This window comes from Biomphalaria glabrata, chromosome 5, assembly GCF_947242115.1.
Source record: "Biomphalaria glabrata chromosome 5, xgBioGlab47.1, whole genome shotgun sequence".
NCBI lineage: Eukaryota > Metazoa > Mollusca > Gastropoda > Planorbidae > Biomphalaria > Biomphalaria glabrata.
Window position 1 is genome coordinate 26,359,144 of NC_074715.1, and position 22,572 is coordinate 26,381,715.

Below are 22,572 nucleotides of genomic sequence, written 5' to 3' on the forward strand. Positions count from 1 at the left end.
CACGGTTAAAGCGAGAGTTATGAAATTACACGTTAATATTCAAGAACAAGTAAAGAAGGATATTAATGCATGTCAAGCCTATTCTATTTGCCTTGATAAAAGTACTGATGTGACATCGTCCGCTAGACTGGCCATCATTGCCAAATATAGCAAAGGAAATGAAATACACGAAGAACTAATAAAATTAGCAACTTTACCAACGACAACTGGTGCAGATATATGACAAACTGTTGTGACTGAACTCAGAAATGCAGGTGTAGATCTCAAAAAAAGTTTCTGTTACAACTGATGGTGCTCCAAGTATGACTGGAAAAGATGCAGGTCTCGTTATTTTGTTTACAGGACATGTTGGACACCCACTAATAACTTTTCACTGCATTGTGTATCAACAAGCCCTATGTTCAAAAAAGGCTTAAAGGAATTTGAAGACATTATGAAATGTGTAACAAAAACTGTAAACTTCATTACTGCCCGTGCTTTGAATAAGAGAAAATTTGAACAGCTGCTAAATGAAGTTCAGTCCAGTTACTCTGGCTTATTAATGTACAATAACGTACGTTAGCTAAGCCGAGGTCACGTTCTGGAACGGTTTGTGGAATGCCTTGATGAAATTCGAATCTTTATGGATGATAACAAACAAAATTGCTCAGAATTGACAAATGTTGACTGGCTTATCAGACTAATGTTTTTTACCGGTTTTTTCATCCCATTTAAATGAACATAATACGAAGTTGCAAGGTTTCGGAAAATCTGTCGATCAGGCATTTGACATCTTGACAGCATTTGAGAAAAAGTTGAAGATTTACAAACGTGACATAGAGAAGGAAGAATTAAAATATTTTAACAAACTGAAGAAATTTTATGATGATTTAAAAGTTCATGATACTACCGGCAAAGATTATCAGAAAAGATTGTTTTTAGAGATAATTGACACAACTGCTGAACAATTTTCACTGCGTTTTGAACAATTTCGAAAATTCAAGTACACCTCCAAATTTATAAAATATCCAGATACAGTAGATTTTGAAACTCTGGATTTGAACATGTTTTCTTGGATGGGATTACACGACTTTGAAATGCAACTTGTTGAGTTTCAGTCCAGCGCAATTTGGAGACATAAATTTATTGACTTACGAATACGACTTGAATTAATTGAACGTGAACGGTTAAATGGATCATTAGAACCTCAGATATTAGCAGAAAATAATATTCTTCAAGTTTGGAATGACCTGCCTAAAACTTTCAATTCTCTGATAAAAGTAGCAACATCCATTCCGTCAATTTTCTCGTCTACTTACTCGTGCGAATCTTCTACAATGAATTATATTAAATCAGAAGTTGCTTGACCGATAAACTAAGTGCGGCGCGTGTAACTTTGAAGAATACACGGTATACACCAGATATCAAACTGTTATCGTCTACCGCACAACAGCAGAAGTCGCACTGATTGACCTGCCCTAAGACTTCAAATCTGTAGGTCAGGATAATAAAATTGAATAAACAAGTAATATTGTTACTAAGCTGTTTTTATACATGCAGTTGACTTACTGGCTGTAGCACTTCTTTTATATAGCGGCGTCACTAGTAGACCTACTGGGCTCGCAACAATCTTCATTGTTTTTAAATTGAAATTAATTGGCACTCGGACTGAAAAAGGTTCGCCAGCCCTGGCTTAGGCCTTAGCCTTAGACTAGGGCTAGGTCTTGAATGTAGATCAAGGTTGACTAGATCTATGCTTTTATCTTTACACCTTTGTAGATTCCTATAGAACTAAGCCTAAGATAAATGAAAACAACAGAAATGGCAGATCTAAATCCAATATTCATCCACCATGCTGGGCCTTTTCTTAGTATATTTTCTAGCATTTTTTTTGGTATTGTTTTATGGTAAAAATCATCACCATCACTATACTGGTTCAAGTTGCACTCCAAAAGGTTTACTACTAAATAAAAGTAAAATATAAAACTATTCTAAATCCATAATTTATCACAAAGGAACAGTAATAATGATCTATTAGATGTCTAAATCTTAGGTAAAATGAATTAGGATTTTTATTGTCCTTCATCTAGTTAGAGATTTAGGCTTTGATCTCTCGCTAGCCTATGTCTTGCACTGGTCTAGTATTAGAATGAAAGATGTTCTAGGCAAATAAAAAGAAGACAAATCTAGATCTATATCCCATTGATTCAAATGTACATAATATTTGAGTGCATTTGGTTGATAGATTTACTACTGGTATCTATTGTTATTGGTAGTAATGAAAAGCGCAATAATTTTCACTTTTTTTCTGACTAAAAAACCAGGTAAAAATAAAAATATAATCAATGATTCATCATCTTTTATTGACTGTTTTATCACATTTCTTTTTGAAAATGCTGTAAATAGTCTAAATATGCTGTTTCAACAGTAATACAAAGAACAAAATCTAAATTTAGGTCTCCAAAGTTGGCATCCATTTTTTTTTCTGTCATATTATTTAGATTATAATTTGTATCTTATATTTAAATAGAAAGATGTTTACATTTTCACATTTTCCATTCATTTACTTTTACTTTGATACCAAATATGTGACCATAGCATTATTGGTACTTAAACAATACATTTTTGTTTTAGCTATGTTTGGAACATTTTCTTATTTTTTTAAAAAAAAGTAGCATTTTAAAAAACAAAAAACACCGCAGTCAATGAGTTGGTGACTGCTGCTACACACCTATCTATCTATAGACTAGTTCAATTACAAAGTTACAACAAAGTTACACACCTATCTATCTTTAGGCTAGTTCAATTACGAAGCTACACACCTATATAGGCTATCTTTAGACTAGTTCAATTACAAAGCTACACACCTATTAATCTTTAGACTAGTTGAATTACAAAGATAGTGTTGAGTTTATTTATTTAAAACATGTAGCGGGCAAACTTTAAACTAAAATCATTTTGACGATAGTCCTGAGCGCTAAACAAATTAAAAACATTTTGATTTATATTTTAAAACAGGTAAATCTACAATTACAGTAGGCATGTTTTAACATTAACATTCACGTTCTACTGTTATCATTTTGTTTGTATCTTTTCAGTAGGTCCTGACTTTTTAATGAATAAACAGTTCTCATAATTACAGACAGAATCTGTTGTTGATTTTATATTTCATCAAAGCTGCATGCTACATCTGAAGATAGCTTTTAGTTTAAGCCAGCGGTTCTCAAACTGGGGGTCACCTAAGACCATCGGAAGTATGAGGTTTTCTTTAATGGCCATTCGAGGATAGATGTTGCAGACGACTGAATCTTCTATGGTGAAGACTTCGTGACGTAATTAAAGTAACCATGACTGGATGCATGGGCCCTGAAGCCAACTTCTTTATCCAGTGTCCACACTGAGTTCAACGCTGCTATCTGGCATTTGACTCTGACCACAGACGGTCACAGTCACAAGAAGCTGCTCCCGTTGAGATCTGACCAACCTGACGTCACTAACCTTGATATCGTCTGCTCTTTAGGGCATGTCAGTCAGCAACTAAATTAAGCTTCTCACTCTCTCACACATAGGTTTTACTCAAAAGGCACTAAGCATGCGCACGCACACACTACTCACACACATGGACGTATAGGCTATTAAGTCAAAGCTATGTCAATTTACAACATCTCCCATTCTGTTTACATTAGGTGATAGATGTCTACTCAAAACCTATTTATCAGACCCCTAGATCTCAACAGTGTTGGTAAACTTATGCAGTTTTATTGAAACATGGCGTAGCTATGGTTGGGGGGGGGGGAGTCCAAATAAAAAAAAAATCACCCAGTGACCCCACTTGAGGGGGGCCTCATAATGAATGTCCTAATTTTTTTTTTTCATAAAATATTACATATGCCATATAATCTTGCTATTCACGTAGAGTCAAACTACTAGACAGCATTGATTTAGATGTCGTGTTAAATGACCTTTAATGCAGAGAAAGCACAACGTGAGGCGATATGAATTGAGATTTGTCACTTGTTCATTATTTGTATTATTTATTATTTATTTAAATTTTTTTTGTGATTTTGTTTTTAAAATTTTACTTTTATTAGTTCTATACTGTAAGAATTAAAACGTAGACTTGTAGATTTATTAAGTACATTTTCTCATGTCATGATGTCAAATACAGGGACCCATAAAAAGTCGAGCCCGCCCCCCCAAATCTCTAGCTACGCCCCTGAATTATAAGAGACTCAATCTGTATATTTAGAAGTGTATTTTATTTAGATAGTGTATCTTCTGAAGCTTATATGTTTGTTTTGCTGAATCATTCTTAGAAATTTAGTACTATATATATATATGAAATCTGGTAAAGATTGTCTAAACTCTAAATTGAATGATTTTATTACCTAGATCTTTTATCTCTATATCTTGATCTATTAAATCTATAGGCCTATTACAATCTGACTAGACTAGAGAATATCTAGGCAGGCTTGCCAGTTCCATAAAAATAAATTATTCACAGACAAGTGTACGCGACGTTTAGGCGACGTTGTTTTGGCGCAATTGTCGTTTTATTAGCAATTTTGGCGAAGCCGTTTGTGCACTATGGGTTATAATGATAATTTTTATAATAAATTTTGTTTTTCAATATAGGCTTACTATACTATAATATAACAGTATACATTCTCACCCCCCCCCCGCCCCCCATGGCTCCGAAAAAAAACGTTGTAATAATTTAGACTCTTTCGTGAACGCCTAATGCGAACTATGGCTGACTGGTCGAGTGGAGCTCGGGACATGTATTCTCGATAGTCCCAAGTTCGAACCCTGCGGGTTAAAATCCCCCGCCACACATAGACCTACATAATTTTAGTGATCACCGCTACACATAGGCCCACATAATTTTAGTGATCCCCGTCACACATAGGTCCACATAATTTTAGTGATCCCCGCCACACATAGGCCCACATAATTTTAGTGATCCCCGCCACACATAGGCCCACATAATTTTAGTGATCCCCGCCACACATAGGCCCACATAATTTTAGTGATCCCCGCCACACATAGGCCAACATAATTTTAGTGATCCCCGCCACACATAGGCCCACATAATTTTAGTGATCCCCGCCACACAAAGGCCCACATAATTTTAGTGATCCCCGCCACACATAGGCCAACATAATTTTAGTGATCCCCGCCACACATAGGCCCACATAATTTTAGTGATTCCCGCCACACATAGGCCTACATAATTTTAGTGATACTCAACAAACTAGATAATACTATTTCTGCTAAACACGCTGGAGGTTAGGATTAGGGAGCGCAAGAAGAGCGAAAAGCTCGACTGTTCATGCAAATAATGGGCGCTTGGACTCATTGGTGCTCTCCCTTCAAGTTTACACCATTGTCGTTTTCCTGGCCACGACATCGTTCGATGTTCTGACCAAGGTTCACCAACGCAGCAAGAAGAGCCATGACAAACCCTTTCCTGTTAAGTTGTCAGCATCTAGAAATTCGATGAAGTGTTCTAGCACCTTAACTACATCCACGAAAAAAACAAACAAAACAATATATTTTTTTTTTATAATTTCGTTAATATTGTACGATACCTTTCAGTTATTATAACACCTAGATACTTTGTATATAATAAATGTAATTGGATATGAGACATCTGCTCTTTATGGCTAACATCAGGTGTGCAGTCAAGGATGACGGAAAAATATTTAGCAAGTTTGATTTTATCATAATGTTCCCTTTTAATTCTGATGGCCATCAGATTCATAAGCTCGTTTTCAATCCTTAGACTTACCTAGACTTAGGGCGGCAAGCTGTCTCCACAAAGATCTGTCACTGGCAATGTCTGAAGGCTCAGTCCACCTTGTGTCCACTGTTCTGAGGTCCTCCATGAAGGTGTGGCGCCAAGTTATACGAGGATGTCACTGTTTGCGCTTTCCTCGTATTGGCCTCCATGTCATCGCTCTTGGTATGCGTAGTTCATTTTGACGGAGAACATGTCTCGCAAACCTCATGCGACGCTTTGTCACAGCCTTACTAAGTGTTCGACTCCCAGTTCGGCATAGGATTTCCTTGTTTGAGACCCGATCTGTGTAACTGACTCCCAAAATCCGTCTCAGCCATTTATGTTGAGCCACTTATAGTCTTTTCATATGTTGCTGTTGGGATGACACTTGTGTTAAGAAGGTGTATTTTTGTCTCAAGTCCAATGGCTTGGCTTGTCCAAATAAGCTGTAGCCTTTGGAAAATGCTCCCTGCCTTTCCTGTTCGGCATGCTACATCATGGTAGCCCGATGTAATGATCGTGAGCCTCTATGTTCTTAATTCGTCGTAGATTATCTTGCATGACTGGGTCGACTTCGGCCAGCATCTCAATGAAGCCTGAAAATGGACCGTTGTTCGTTTGTTTCTCTGTTCTCCCACGAAATGTGTTGTTGTTTTCTTCAAGGTACTGTACAATCGCTAGAATTTTAGTTAAGACTGCGCGCTAATGCAGTTTTTCTTTTCTAATTTATTCTTGCCGTTATTCGTTGTGCTATTATTTGACATTCTCTGATCTACGTCACAGAAACCTCGAGCTCAGGGGCGGACTGGCTATACGGGCAAACGGGCAAATGCCCGGTGGGCCGGTACCAAATGGGCCAGTCTGGTCGCGACCAAAGAAAAAAAAAACTCAATGCAGACAACTTAAAAACAAAAGTGACAGCAGCAAGACACAAAGGCCCGAACACGTTTTCTTGTGTTTTTTTTTTGTTGTTTTTTTGTAAATTATTATTACAATTAATTTTGATTGAAATTCAACAAGAATATAATTTTAAGAATTACACTATACACTGTACGTATTATCATTTGTAAAACGTTAGACCGTACTTTCTGCTATGCATGAGCGGCATGGCCTTCAACACTACTTTGATGTCTTCGAGACTGTGTTTGGCCTGATCATTTTGCTGGTCGGCATGGGTCTTTGATGGCACTCCTATTTTTGTTTTGCTCCTACCCTCCCCCGTCTTTTGGTGGTTCCAATGAAACGAAAAATAGGGATGGGAGAGGTTAAGTTAGAAAACATTGATATAATGCGGCAAAAGGGGAGACAATTAGCTCTTTAACAAAACGTTTATAGAAGTTAACTTAAACACATACACACAGCCGCGAAATTGCAAACCACCCAATATATTCCCAATATGGGTATAAAGCTTTACTTTCTGCGATTTGAAAAGAAAAAGTAAGTTTCTTGTTGTTTATTTGTAATAACATAGATCTAAAAATACTACACTTAAGGCTTACAAAAAAAAATTATTTAATTAAAACATAAATCTAAATCTAAACTATTAACATACCATTTTGACATTATGATTAATGGCGAACTTATATGCTTAGTATGAAGTCATTAATAATGAAAATTATTACAATAATTAAAATAATTTATATAGCGCTGTCACATCCGATATTTAATGAAAGGAGATTTAGAATCATTTATATTTTAAATAATATATTCATATACAAATCGCGTTTTTGAGAATGTACTAGGAGGAAGCAAGAGCTTTTCACATTTAGAAGTGCCTCTCTGACCGTTCTGCTTTCTCTTATCTTGTAAAGGAATATATATAGATCTATCTATCTATCTAATATATATATATATATATAATTCGTCCAAGGTGGTTCGATGATGACCACTTTGTCATCCAGGGGGCTGAGAGCTTTACACTGGGATTTTATGTCTCCTCGTGTGGCTGGTGAGACCTATGTGAGCCCGGAATGTTTGCCGCACACTAGGCAGGTTATTCCAGCTGGAGCTAGTGTCATTGGCCTTGCTTTTCTTCTCTAGCGTTTTTCTTCTGCCAGCAATGTTCTCTTTTCCTCAGTAACATGTGCGCCGGTTTTCACAGCGCGACGTCATGATGCTCTGTCATGTGCCTCTCTCTCCCAGCGCTTTCTTTGACCACCTTGCGAGCGCTTTCCTTCGCTTAGTTGGCCATACAAGAGTCGTTTAGGGATGCGGTGGTCTTTCATTCTGCATACGTGTCCTGCCCATCGCAGCTGGGACTGCATCATGTGTGTGGATGCTTTGCAAACCCGCTCTTTGAAGGACTTGAGTATCTGATATTTTGTCTTGCCATTTGACATTCAGTATTTTTCACAGACATGTCATGTGGAAGTGATTCAGTTTCTTTGCATGTTAACTGTACACTATCCATGTTTCTGAGGCATAGAGCAATGTAGGGAAGATGACGGCTCGATAGACCCCTAGTTTTGATACCACTTTAAAGGAATGGGTTGCCTGAGTCAGCCAGGAAAATCAATGATTTAGCATATTTTAAGTCACAGATCAACATGCATGACTAGATTGACACGTGAAATGCGTAGGACCTAATTATTGTATTTCTTTGAATAAAAGTCTGTAATCTATAAGTAATACCAAAAAGTTTGAAACTCATTAAGGCTGCTATTGTAGTGTTTATAGTTTTCAGACTAAATACATGTATAAATAGAATACATTATGTAAGCCTACGAAAGCATACATTCAGTTTTCGATGCGTTATTAAACTTTATATGTTTTGAATAGAATTAGGCTTACACCTATGATAAAACGCATGGGCGAGACGAGAGGGGAGGAGTTCAAACCATCACTGGTCTCAGATCTCATTGTCTGAAAGGGAAACTTTACTTACTTCCTCAGTGCAGCCAACTTAAGCAAACTACAGTCACCAAATTTCATGAACGTAGCCAAAAGGGGTTTTGTGGTTTCCCTCCCCCCCCCCCCCTTTCCAATACAAAACTAAAGCATTTTACCATTTTCTACCAGTCGCTGGTAGTTTTTTTTTTTTTTTTTTAGCGGAAGAGTAGCAGGCTAATTGCACTGTAGATACCTCAAAATATTCATTTTTTTAAGCTTAAAAAAAAACGGAAATAATGCTCGGACCCCACTGGGGGAGCTTACAGCGCTCCCCCAGACTCCCTAGCTATCCCTTGGCGGTGTGTACTGCCTTTCACTAATTATAGGAAGAGAGTATTCTAGGGTAGAAAAAACGTTTAAAAGAATGAAAGATAAGAATGTAATGAAGTTTAATTACATATATACACACTAATATATATATATATATATATATATATATATATATATATATATATATATATATATATATATATATATATATATATATATATATATATATATATATATATAAATTGCGTAGGGGGTTTAAATTCCTCCCCCCACACCGAAAATATATGACATGCCATTTGTGGGCCGGTTTATATGGTAATGCCCGAGCCGATTTTGATACCCAGTCCGCCCCTGCTCGAGCTGCTGATATTTATGTAAGGTTAAGAGCTTATATAGAAATAGTACTTGGTATTATATAGATGGCAGATGCCTGGAAAATTTTTCAAAAATATTGAGTAACGACTCAGTAACGAGTCTTATTTTATGAAAACTGATCTGGTTTTCGAAGCTTACTGTGACAAGGGACCTGGGGCGGTTGTCCCACTTGCCAGCCCCTAAGGCCGCTACTGCCCACACATTAGTTCTTTCAACACAGCTGATTTATCCAGAACAGCAAGCGTCGATACAGTTTGGATCAGCGGCGCCGCAGGTTCTGCTAGAGTGTAGCACTGAGTGCTGCAAACTGCCAAAAGGTCGTAATCTCCAAATGTTTTAAATAACTATTGAAACTTTTTGTCTGACTTTTTTTTTCTTCTCCTCTAAAACAAAACAAATGAGTAAAGCGAAAACTTTCCTTTATCTGCACCACAGTTTGTAATTCAGGACAGTATGGCAAAAATTGTGCAGAATCCTGCCCAGCAAACTGCAAAAACACAAGGTGCAATGCATCGACTGGTGAATGCTTTGAGTGTGATGATGGCTACGCTGGCAAGTTTTGTGAAGATTGTAAGCTAATTTCTCCATTTATTAGTCACGACTTAGTAGTTAGTACCTTTTTTTTTTTTTTTTTGTTTCATTGGTGCACAATTCTGCGTTGTATTTAATTAAATTTATAGTTTCGTAATGTAAGAACAAAGTAGTCAATCCTTATCATTTGATTGGCTTGAATTTTGAAGTGCTTATCAGTAGAAAACATTTTTTTAAAATAGAAGACTAAGAATATGTTATTTTCATAGACTTAAGAGGCTCTTATAGTTTGAACACTCCGTCGAATTCTCCTTTCTGAACGGGTCGCTTTTTTTTTTTTGTAATTATCATTTGTTTTTATGTTTGGAGCTAAAAACGGCGTTTCGGAACTGCGCATGTCCAATTTTAGATAAGTTCCGGTAATTTTGTTCCGTTTTTCCAAAGTAGATGGCAGTTATTTAGATTCTCGGTAACCATGTATGTAAAGCTATTGTTTTAACCTCCCCCGGCAATTCATACCCATATAAGGGATGAAGGCTATATTTTGAGCCTGTTAAATCGTAGGCTGATGGGTATATCAAAAAAAGCTTCCAAACATCCTTAGAAAGATATTCCAATCACATTTATACTGTTAGCTGTTAAATAAAATTTAAAAAGGGGGTGTCCAAACAAATAATAATGAATTGAGCTCATTCTCCTTTTTGAACACAGCAAAATCGTAATAAGAAATATTATTGGGATTAATAAATCTAAGATTTTTTCAACGAATAAACATGACCTAGATCGAGATATCTAGAATATATAACTTATGAATGAAAGAAAAAGTGCGGGCTGCTAATTTGAAGCCAGAGACAATGCCCACTGCATGTGATCACTCAAGATAAGCTGGTGGTGAGGAGAGGTATACATTTAGCGTGTAGTGTCACAAACTATCCAACAGGCAGTGGAGGGAAGGGGGAGAGAGTCATGAAAAGAATTATAAGCATCTATGGGAGGGAGGGGATGTTAAGGTGTAACAAAACGAACATCCAAATTATGAAAACAAGAAGAGGGTCCTTGGATGGGAATTAAAAGAAAGAGAAAATACAAGTAGCCTAGTTGAAAAATCATGTTTATTAAATTAAAATAATTAATTTATAGCTCTATAATCTATATAAATTTATTTCTGTCTGTTTCTACACATAGATTATATAGGTATTTAAATAAATAAACTATATACGATATATATATATATATATAGGCCTATAGGCGGCCTATATATATAGGCCTATATATATATTATATATAGGCCCCTATATATAGAAAGAGAGAGAGAGTATATGAGGAAATAGACTATAAATACATATTGCAAAAGTGAATCTACTTCTTTTACTACAATCTAAATAATTTTTAAGTAACACAGATATAATTTATTAGCAATTACATAGTGGTGTTCAACACCGGTACTCACTGTTCAACTAAAGGAGAAAGCCCAAAAACTGCGTTCAAAATAGGAGCATGAAGTGACCCAATTTATTTTAAAATAAAATCTTGAATATGAGTGGTAATACAAAGAAACACAGCTATTTTTATAGTCCTTTAGTTGCAGAATAAGAATCTGATTTCAGTTTTTGTGTAAGTTAAACTTTCACCAAATAAAAAAATAAAATAAAAATTTGACCTAGTTCCCGAAAGTCGGTGTTCAGTTATAAGAATCTACCATAAAAGTCTATGGTTATTTTAATGTAATATAGGCAGTTTCAGTACTTTGAACTCTAGCTAGATTCTAGACCTTTTATCCCAACGATGCTTGCTACTCAATGACAATGTTACCCAAATATTTAACTTGAATAAGAAACTAGCATGTTAATCAGGTAATCTCTTACTGATGTCTCTTTGTGTAATACTGAGTAGTATTACTAGTGTATAACTAAGTATAGTCAGCAGGGCCGGACTTAGGCCACTGCAACCTATGCGGTCTCAGTGCGCCCCGCACTTTCATAGGCCCCGCGCTAATTGTAGGTGTAAATTATTAAATTAAAACATTATAACTTATATATAATAACAGTTTTTTCGCGACTTCCTGATTATTCCAGGGGCTGGTGGAAATCTCTTGTAATTGCAAAATATACCAAAAAGTTCTGGAAATCTCCTGAAATAAAAAATCTCCTGAAAACTCATACAAATCTCCTGAAAAAATAGACTAAATTTTCATTTTGAGGTGCCAATCCAAAGCGCGATAAAAAAAACCGCATTGTCAGCTTTCATTTAATAAAAATTTATTGTAAAGACAAATGATTTTGTAATACAAAATCTTAATGTTAACATTATGCTAATCCCTACCCAGACTAGACCCCGTGCAATTCGTTTGCATAGGGCCCTGCAATTGCTAGGACCGGCCCTGATAGTCAGTATAGATAGTGATAGTGATATAGTGTAAGTCAAGTATAGATTATAATTCTAATTATTTTGTAATCATGATTCATGTAGTTTATAATAATAAGTTTAGTATTTCAGGTCCTATAGGCCTACCTGAGTAAGACATTAAACTTAGATCTAAGTAGGCTCTAATCATGTTCTATAATTCCATTTACACAAATGGAGTTATTAATTTAATAATATTATAGATACTTATAGTAAGGTGAGGCTATAATCCTGTAGCACTATTTAATTTTGTCCATGAGAAACAATGATAAGATTTCAGCAAACTTTGATCCTAATGGTAGCTCTGCTGATATGTCTATAGATCTAGTCTGCTAATTTGTTTGTTTGGTTCACCTCATTGTCAGTGTGTCCAGACGGTAGATGGGGAAGGAACTGTTCTGAAACTTGTGATATCAAGTGTTTCCAGGCATGTCATTACAAGTCTGGCAAATGTACCTTTGGATGTTTGGGTTACTATGACCCACCAGGATGCAGAAAGTGTAAGAAGTCTAAAAACATAGTGAAAAAATTTGTTGTGAGTTTATATAGTGCATTTAAAAAAAACTTTTACATACTTTAAGTGTTATACACTACTTTTATTCAAAAAGCATATTTCGATAAAGTATGTTATTTTCATCTTTTTGATACCTCTATTAATTGTAGTCTTATTACATCATTGGTTAATTGGTATGTTAATGAACCAACGTCAAATAAACACCATACTATAGACTAATGAGATAAAACATCACTCCAACACAACTGCTATCTTTAGGATATATCATTTAATGCCTATAAAAAATTATTAACAATTTACATTTTAAAATATAATGCTAATCCAAAATATGAGGTTAGGGCCTTGATGAAGGCCGCACATTCTGTATTTATTTGCAATTTGATTGGTGTGTAACAGAAAGCATAGGATTATGTGATTGGGTATTTTAGGCTGTTAACCATTCCCCTAATTACAAGTAGAATTTAGACAGTTATAAATTGCATAGTTATCTTCTCCTGTTAGGATTAGTACAAAGAGAAATTTAAACATTTTCATGTATCTATTCCACTAGATTGGGGAAAAAAAAATTAATTACATCCAACAGACATTAGCTCATATAGCAATAATATCTTTGGCATTACTTTAATTCTAATCATTTTTATTACATAATATTTCAGCCTGTCTGCCAGAAGTCTTTGGCAAGAACTGTAACTCAACCTGTTCAGAAAACTGTGTTGACAAAAAGTGCAATTCAACTACAGGAGAATGTTTTGTGTGTAATAAGGGCTACACAGGAAACACATGCTCTAGGGGTAGGAGTATTAGCCATCACTTACAAGTGTAAAACTTAGTGGTAGGAGTATTAGTCATCCCTTACAAGTGTAAAACTTAGTAGTAGGAGTATTAGCCATAAATTACAAGTGTAAAACTTAGTGGTAGGAGTATTAGTCATCAATTACAAGTGTAAAACTTAGTGGTAGGAGTATTAATCATCAATTACAAGTGTAAAACTTAGTGGTAGGAGTATTAGCCATCACTTACAAGTGTAAAACTTAGTGGTAGGAGTATAAGTCATCAATTACAAGTGTAAAACTTAGTGGTAGGAGTATTACCCATCACTTACAAGTGTAAAACTTAGTGGTAGGAGTATTAGCCATCACTTACAAGTGTAAAACTTAGTGGTAGGAGTATTAGTCATCACTTACAAGTGTAAATCTTAGTGGTAGGAGTATAAGTCATCAATTACAAGTGTAAAACTTAGTGGTAGGAGTATTAGCCATCACTTACAAGTGTAAAACTTAGTGGTAGGAGTATTAGTCATCACTTACAAGTGTAAAACTTAGTAGTAGGAGTATTAGTCATCACTTACAAGTGTAAAACTTAGTAGTAGGAGTATTAGTCATCACTTACAAGTGTAAAACTTAGTGGTAGGAGTATTAGCCATCACTTACAAGTGTAAAACTTAGTGGTAGGAGTATTAGTCACCACTTACAAGTGTAAAACTTAGTGGTAGGAGTATTAGTCATCAATTACAAGTGTAAAACTTAGTGGTAGGAGTATTAGTCATTAATTACAAGTGTAAAACTTAGTGGTAGGAGTATTAGCCATAAATTACAAGTGTAAAACTTTAAAAAAACAAACATTCTGATCCAACTAATCTAAATAGTTTTTTTTTTCTACTGCTTCCAAAACCCCACTAAGTTAACATTTGAATGACATTTTATTTTGTTTGTTACAGACTACACTTGTGTCACATCCTTAAAATAAAAATAAATACAAAACTTCTGTCATTGTTTCAAAATGTATCTTCACAGAGCAACAAACTGCTGAATTGAATGAGAAAAATGATACAGCAATATATGTAGGGATTACTATCCTACTTATTCTGCTAATTAGTATAATTATCATCATAATAGTTGTGATACGGTGAGTTGAAACATTACAACTTTTCTTTAATTTTAATGTCAGTGCTACAATTTTTTTTATTGCTTTAATATTATTATGATTTATTATCTTTTTTTTAGTAACTTTTATTCCAAATAACCAACATATGAAATGAACAACATATGACATTCAGTACAAAAGTTGTTTTTTTTTTAAATTTGTGTTCAAAGCTGTACATTTATGAACAGAAACACATGCATTCCCTAATAGATTTGTTTTGTTTTTTGATACCTATACTTTTGTGGATGTGTCAGGTTAGTTTGTTGATACCTAGACTATTGTGGAGGTGTCAGGTTAGTTTGTTGATACCTATACTCTTGTGGAGTTGTCAGGCTTTATCCACTTGTATATTAAACTGCAGGAAACGGCAGCACACTGAATCAAGGCCTCTAAGAATGCAAACAGAAAAAGAAACAAGAATGTCTTTTGTAAAATACAAAGGTAAAGAGGAAAAATGCACATGAACTCAATTTAAACTAAAGAGAATGTAAATCAATGTGCTTTAAATTACTTTAGGGTGTTTATAATACAAAATAACCTTATAGTAGTAAAAGATCAGGCAGAAAAGTGAATGGTTATGCTTTTTATTTTCTGACTAAATATTATTACTGTTTTTGTGTAGACAATGGTGTTGAGCTAGACAAGCAAGTAAATACAGATATGGATGCTACATACCAGAACCAGGATACCTATCTTTCAAAAAACACATCTATACCATTGTATAGCCTTTATAATTTCATTGCAAGTCATTGCACAGATTTTTATAAAACACAATTTCAGGTATAATGTATGACAGAAACCAAACATTTCTTTATACATTATTTTAATTTTTGAATGACTTTCAATGAAGGAAAAATGTATAATCTTTTTTACCTTGTATTAATCAATATTCATCATCAAATAGGACATTCCCACCAATCATACACATCTATTTCACGCACAAAAATTTCTTTCTTTCAGCTTATTTAGAAGATGCCTAGTACAAAAAATAGTACAATTGAGATATTATATATCAATCTCACTAAATCAATTAGTTGCTTTAATGTGTAAAAGTTTTCCTTAATTACTGAAAAGAAAACATTCAAGATGCCTTACTTCATTAAAAATATTTTTTATACTATGTCAAACATTATTATTTTAAAGTATTGCACAAAATAAAACATGATAAAATATTTATAGTAGCAATGATCACTTTGTTTTAATTAAAATTTAAAAAAATCTTATGGCAAAAATTGCAATGGCTATATTCTCTATATTTCAGAATTAGCTTAATAAATTGATAACCACAACAATTTTTTCTTTCAATTCAAGTCAGTACCTACTGCTACAGCTGTTTCTTTGCAATCTGGACAGAATCAAGAAAACAAAAACAAAAATCGTTATAAAAATATTTGTCCTTGTAAGTAGAATGCTTTCTTCTGTTTTTAATTATCAACTAATTGATCAACCCAATTATTTCTCTTGAAACGTTTCTCTTTTAAAAATGAATGTTTGAAAGGCATTTCAGTTACTTTAATTTAAAAGCAAACTGTATTGATTTCAACATAAAGATCAAGTTTAGAAATTCAGCATTCATTTAAATGCATATTCATATTATACTTAACAAAAATTATGAATAATTTTCATGCCAAAAATAAGTTCACTCATTCAATTATTATCTACAGCACAAATAATTTTTTTTTTTTTTTTTTCAAATGGAGTCGGATATATTTTAGAATTATTAAAATTTATTTTTAGATCCATTGCATTCTAAAAAAAAAAAAAGAAAAGCTTGATTCTTGATGAGATCATTAGCATGTTTTATTTTCAATTACTCTGATATACTCTATTTTTTCATCAATTTGTTTAGCAACGAATTATTAAATGTACGACATTGTAAGTACAAAACAAAAATGGCAATAAATAGTTTCATTAAGGAAGTGTTCTTTTGATTTAAAAAAATGATCTGCATTGTTAATTTTGATGTTTTATTAGGTCATATTAAAGTTTATTGAGTTTATTTGTTGTAGATGAACACAATCGTGTGAAATTAAAAATAAACACTTCAAAGTCTGAAAGTGACTACATAAATGCCTCATATGTAAATGTGAGTTTATTAATATTTTACTGTGCATTTCCAAGATTTAAAAAAATTATTTACATAACTTTATTTAGAAAACTAAAATGAAACTCTATACTTAAATTCTTCTAGGGCTTTAGCTGTACAGAAATCTTTATCGCTGCTCAAGGTAAAACCATGTAAAATAACACAACAGAAAATTAGTAACATAAACTAGAAAAAGCAGTAGTCATGTTTTAATTTTTCATTAGATTTTAACTCTTTCTCTCCATAATTATTATCCTTGTTTAGGTAGTATTATTTCTTTTGCTCATTTGTATTTCACTGTCCTGTTATCTTAAACTTCAATAACTATTTGTTTGTTATCAGAAAATGTTGTTTGATTTAGAACAATTACCTCTGCAATGCCACAAATGGTGTCTATATGCTTACTGAAAGTTGAAACTTTTTAGGTTAAAGACTTCATTGTTAGTTAGGATTGGGACTGTCAATTGAGGCCAATGTGAAGTTGAATTGTTATTAATTTAGTGTTGTTATAGTACACTATTGTTCCTTTACATTTGATTTAGTTTAATCTAAAAAAAAAAACTAAATTAAAAAATTATTGTAGACATTAAGCCTATTGGAGATTTTTATGATAAGTACATTATATTGAATTTCACTTTGCCAACTAAAAAAAAAAGAAGAATAGAGCTGTAATTTTAACAAAAAATCTATTCATGGCTGTTAATTTCATATCTAATCTCCTCAATTACTACTTGTTAGTTTCTGTATTCTTTTTAACTAACTTTTAAGTCATGTAGTGAAAATCTAATGCTTCCTTATATTTAAATTATTGTGTGCTACAAATGAAAAATATTTCAAAACCTTTAAAAAAAAACATACCTTAACAACACCACTAACCCCTAACCCATATACTAAAGAGCTAGCTATTTATAGTTTTTCCATCATGTATGAAAATCTGTTTCATCAATCTATTATTCATATTTCATTGTTTAAAAAATTAAATTTTATGTATGCATTTATTGTAAATTTTAGTTATTCTATTACAACTTTGTTTATGTATTTCAGTTTATCATTTCTTTTGTATTCCAGGCCCTCATAAAGCTATACTAACTGACTTTATTAGAATGTTGTGGGAACATTCTGTTGAGAAAGTTGTTATGTTGACACAGCTAGCTGAAAATGGGAAGGTAACTTTTTATAAAGTTTAAAATCACACATTTCAAATAAATAATTCTGTTCTGCTTGATTTGTGTTTGTGTAATGATACGGTGCTTCAAAAATAGAATGTGTACATATTCCGTATGGGGTGCCTAGTGGCAGATTGGTAAAATGTTTCGCTTCCAAATTGGAATGACATTAACTGAGGAAAAAAAAACAGCTGATTGTTGATCTGGTCACTTAACTGTGGTCTTTCTATTTTAAATATTTAGGACCTTACTTAAAACAAAAAGTTTATTATGTTCTAGTCCAAACCTCCTGTATGACATCATGGAATGATGGCGGACAAAGTTTGCATAAAAGCAGATAAGTTTTACATCATTTGCACTATGGGCTGAGGTTCAAAAGAGAAACATTACTTTATACGTCACATATACAGCACATTATTGTTTTTTTTTTAACAAATAATCTTTCTATAAACCTACATATTTATTTTGTAACAATTTCTCATGTCTTTGGTTTAGTTGAGTAAAATAGATCAAGTTATGGTTACAATTCCAGTGAGTTACTTAATACACTAATTTGATCTATCTCTACCAGACATAGTTTAGTTGTGTTGTGTTTACAGATGAAGTGTGAGCAGTACTGGCCAGACGATGGGAGTATTAGATTTGGGGATATCAAAGTAACACTCATGTCTACACAAAACTTTGCTGACTTCACTATTAGAAGTATTCAATTGTCTAAGGTTAGCATGTAGCTAGGAGAATAACATTACAGTAAACATGATCTTGTATAGTTTTTCAAATAATAAAATAACATTATCTGATATTTAATTGATATATATATACATACATTTGAATTTATTCTAGAAAGGAGACAATAGACTTGCATTAACTCACTACCACTATTTGGGATGGCCTGATAAAGGTGTGCCTCAAAATCCTTGGAGTTTAGCACAATTTCATCATATTGTTTCCATGACACCAACAGCTAAACCAATCCTTGTCCATTGCAGGTAGGATCACATCAATGTATTATGTAAACTAGGAGGTGGCCAACATATTGTTTCCCATGCACCAATTTTTTGCAATTCTAATTTATCCTAATTTCAGTACTTTTAAGTGTGGTCATTTGGACATATTTAACAGTTAAATATATCCTGTTTAAACATTTGATAAAAAAGCTTTTTTAATTAGTTTGTCATTTTAGCTCTTGTGTTTATGTTTGTAATGTTATCACAGTACCTTGAGCCTACATTCTGAATAAATAAATACTAGTGTGGGCAGTTAAGAGAAAGGGATTTCCCAAAATAATTTAAATGATTTATTTCCTAATGTAAAACAATATCAAATGAGCATTGTTAGCAGTTATAAATAAATATTAATATCATTTACAGGCAAGATATACCTATACAGCTTTAATAACATTGTGTATTCTATATAGCTGTTTTGATCTTTTCATTGTTTGTTTGTTTGTTTGTTTTACATGTTTCGGATGTTCCTTCAGAGTTGAAGATAGTTTACTTCCTAGTCCAAACCTCCCGCAGGACGACGGGGGAAGGGAGCGGGCAGGGTTTGAACCCTCGACCGTCAATAAATCCGAACGACAGTCCAGTGTGCAAACCGCACGACCAGGCAGCCATCCAATAATTGTGATAATTGACTCAAATTCTTTCTTTTCTATTTTAATAATAAGCAGTTTTAACATTATTTGGAATCCAATAATATTATTTGCTAAGCTAAAAAACAAAAACAATTTATCTATGTCTTGCCATTTTAAATTGGGGTCATTGAGATGGATAGTAATGTAACATCAACTAAAATACTAAATCATTTCTTTTTCCTCACACAAAAGAGCTCTTTCCTTGGGAAGCTCATCTTTCTCTTCTAGAAAATCAAATTATAATATTATTCAGTTTCTGAAATTTCTGAGAATTATCCCTCCATAAAGTTAATGCATCTAGTCTTGAAGGTAGTTTATTAAGGCTCTTGCATATATTCTACAAGCCAATGATGGTGCTACATCATTACAGCTGAAGACTCTTGTACTTTTATTTTTTGACAAATCTATTATTATTTTTTTTTTACAAGAAGGCATGCATTTTCTTCTGGTACCTTTGGAGTATAGTGTGCAACTTGTAATTTAGTATTTAGTATATCTTTTGTTTCTTGTGTTTATGTGAAGGTGGCCACCCCAGATGTAAACTATTTAGTATATCTTTTGTTAATTGTGTTTATGTGAAGGTGGCCACCCCAGATGTAAACTATGTAGTATATCTTTTGTTTCTTGTGTTTATGTGAAGGTGGCCACCCCAGATGTAAACTATTTAGTATATCTTTTGTTTCTTGTGTTTATGTGAAGGTGGCCACCCCTGATGTAAACTATTTAATATATCTTTTGTTTCTTGTGTTTATGTGAAGGTGGCCACCCCAGATGTAAACTATTTAGTATTTCTTTTGTTTCTTGTGTTTATGTGAAGGTGGCCACCCCAGATGTAAACTATTCAGTATATCTTTTGTTTCTTGTGTTTATGTGAAGGTGGCCACCCCTGATGTAAACTATTTAGTATATCTTTTGTTTCATGTGTTTATGTGAAGGTGGCCACCCCTGATGTAAACTATGTAGTAAATCTTTTGTTTCTTGTGTTTATGTGAAGGTGGCCACCCCTGATGTAAACTATTTAGTATATCTTTTGTTTCTTGTGTTTATGTGAAGGTGGCCACCCCTGATGTAAACTATTTAGTATATCTTTTGTTTCTTGTGTTTATGTGAAGGTGGCCACCCCTGATGTAAACTATGTAGTATATCTTTTGTTTCTTGTGTTTATGTGAAGGTGGCCACCCCTGATGTAAACTATTTAGTATATCTTTTGTTTCTTGTGTTTATGTGAAGGTGGCCACCCCTGATGTAAACTATTTAGTATATCTTTTGTTTCTTGTGTTTATGTGAAGGTGGCCACCCCTGATGTAAACTATTTAGTATATCTTTTGTTTCATGTGTTTATGTGAAGGTGGCCACCCCTGATGTAAACTATGTAGTATATCTTTTGTTTCTTGTGTTTATGTGAAGGTGGCCACCCCTGATGTAAACTATTTAGTATATCTTTTGTTTCTTGTGTTTATGTGAAGGTGGCCACCCCTGATGTAAACTATGTAGTATATCTTTTGTTTCTTGTGTTTATGTGAAGGTGGCCACCCCTGATGTAAACTATTTAGTATATCTTTTGTCTCTTGTGTTTATGTGAAGGTGGCCACCCCTGATGTAAACTATGTAGTATATCTTTTGTTTCTTGTGTTTATGTGAAGGTGGCCACCCCTGATGTAAACTATGTAGTAAATCTTTTGTTTCTTGTGTTTATGTGAAGGTGGCCACCCCTGATGTAAACTATTTAGTATATCTTTTGTTTCTTGTGTTTATGTGAAGGTGGCCACCCCTGATGTAAACTATGTAGTAAATCTTTTGTTTCTTGTGTTTATGTGAAGGTGGCCACTCCAGATGTAAACTATTTAGTATATCTTTTGTTTCTTGTGTTTATGTGAAGGTGGCCACCCCTGATGTAAACTATTTAGTTTATCTTTTGTTTCTTGTGTTTATGTGAAGGTGGCCACCCCTGATGTAAACTATTTAGTATATCTTTTGTTTCTTGTGTTTATGTGAAGGTGGCCACCCCTGATGTAAACTATTTAGTATATCTTTTGTTTCTTGTGTTTATGTGAAGGTGGCCACTCCAGATGTAAACTATTTAGTATATCTTTTGTTTCTTGTGTTTATGTGAAGGTGGCCACCCCTGATGTAAACTATTTAGTTTATCTTTTGTTTCTTGTGTTTATGTGAAGGTGCTTCATGAAGTATAGACAGACAGATTCTACAAAACAATTGTGTTTTTATTTTCCAGTGCAGGTGCTGGAAGAACAGGATGTTACATAGCATTACATAACATACTGAGACAAGCTGAGATGACTGGGTCTGTTGACTTCTTGCAGACCTTAATTAAACTAAGACAAGATAGGATGTTTATGATACAAACAGCTGTAAGCAATAGACCTTTTGCTTTTCTTGATTTCATTAAAAGTAAAGGAACCCTCTACTTTAATTTAAAAAATAATATGCAAATTAAATCAAATGTACTAAGACTTAGACTAATGTATTGATTCTTATGGAAATTTGTTATGATTACAAGGACTCATTTTCTCAAAGAAAAACAACAAAATCATGTCACATAAACATTTAATTATTAGTATATAATCAATTGTAAATAAATAATATTATACATGATTTGACATTAATCTTTTAAAAATGTACTTTTATGATGAACTTCATAATAAATGATTAAAATTGAAACTAGAATTAACAAAAAAATATCAAAACAAATATAGGCATTGTTAGAAATAGGGGAGAAATTACATATTACTATCAAGAATTTATGGGAAAAAAACAATACATTACAAAAGGACTTTACACTTGATAGGATACGTAGGATGACTGATGGAATTGAAGGGGCTAGTAAGTATATCACTTGTGTCTCAACACTTCAACAGGCTACAGGGAAAGTGATAGTGATGTTCATAATTCAAAACCAACAACATGAATGCACCCACAAACACACGAATCCACAGATATCACATTTCATAAATATAACACAAAACAAATAATTTGTTCGTAATTTTCAATACTATTTTA

General features: G+C 33.5%; 1 protein-coding gene across 3 annotated transcripts in view; it reads left to right on the forward strand.

Moving 5' to 3' along the window:
- The window catches only part of LOC106059083 (receptor-type tyrosine-protein phosphatase T-like), a 50,706-nt gene that overhangs the window by 21,183 nt on the left and 6,951 nt on the right, over nucleotides 1-22,572 (forward strand). For 2 of the 3 annotated variants that reach the window (XM_056030175.1, XM_056030173.1), the window contains exons 9-21: nucleotides 9,731-9,865; nucleotides 12,595-12,729; nucleotides 13,400-13,534; nucleotides 14,537-14,647; nucleotides 15,024-15,107; nucleotides 15,289-15,446; nucleotides 15,978-16,065; nucleotides 16,676-16,752; nucleotides 16,858-16,894; nucleotides 17,821-17,918; nucleotides 18,518-18,637; nucleotides 18,762-18,907; nucleotides 21,788-21,923. In XM_056030175.1, coding sequence (XP_055886150.1) covers nucleotides 9,731-9,865; nucleotides 12,595-12,729; nucleotides 13,400-13,534; nucleotides 14,537-14,647; nucleotides 15,024-15,107; nucleotides 15,289-15,446; nucleotides 15,978-16,065; nucleotides 16,676-16,752; nucleotides 16,858-16,894; nucleotides 17,821-17,918; nucleotides 18,518-18,637; nucleotides 18,762-18,907; nucleotides 21,788-21,923 — 1,460 coding nt within the window. Of the gene's footprint in view, nucleotides 1-9,730; nucleotides 9,866-12,594; nucleotides 12,730-13,399; nucleotides 13,535-14,536; nucleotides 14,649-15,023; nucleotides 15,108-15,288; nucleotides 15,447-15,977; nucleotides 16,066-16,675; nucleotides 16,753-16,857; nucleotides 16,895-17,820; nucleotides 17,919-18,517; nucleotides 18,638-18,761; nucleotides 18,908-21,787; nucleotides 21,924-22,572 lie in introns of all 3 variants that reach the window. The other variant, XM_056030174.1, reaches the window with a different exon arrangement.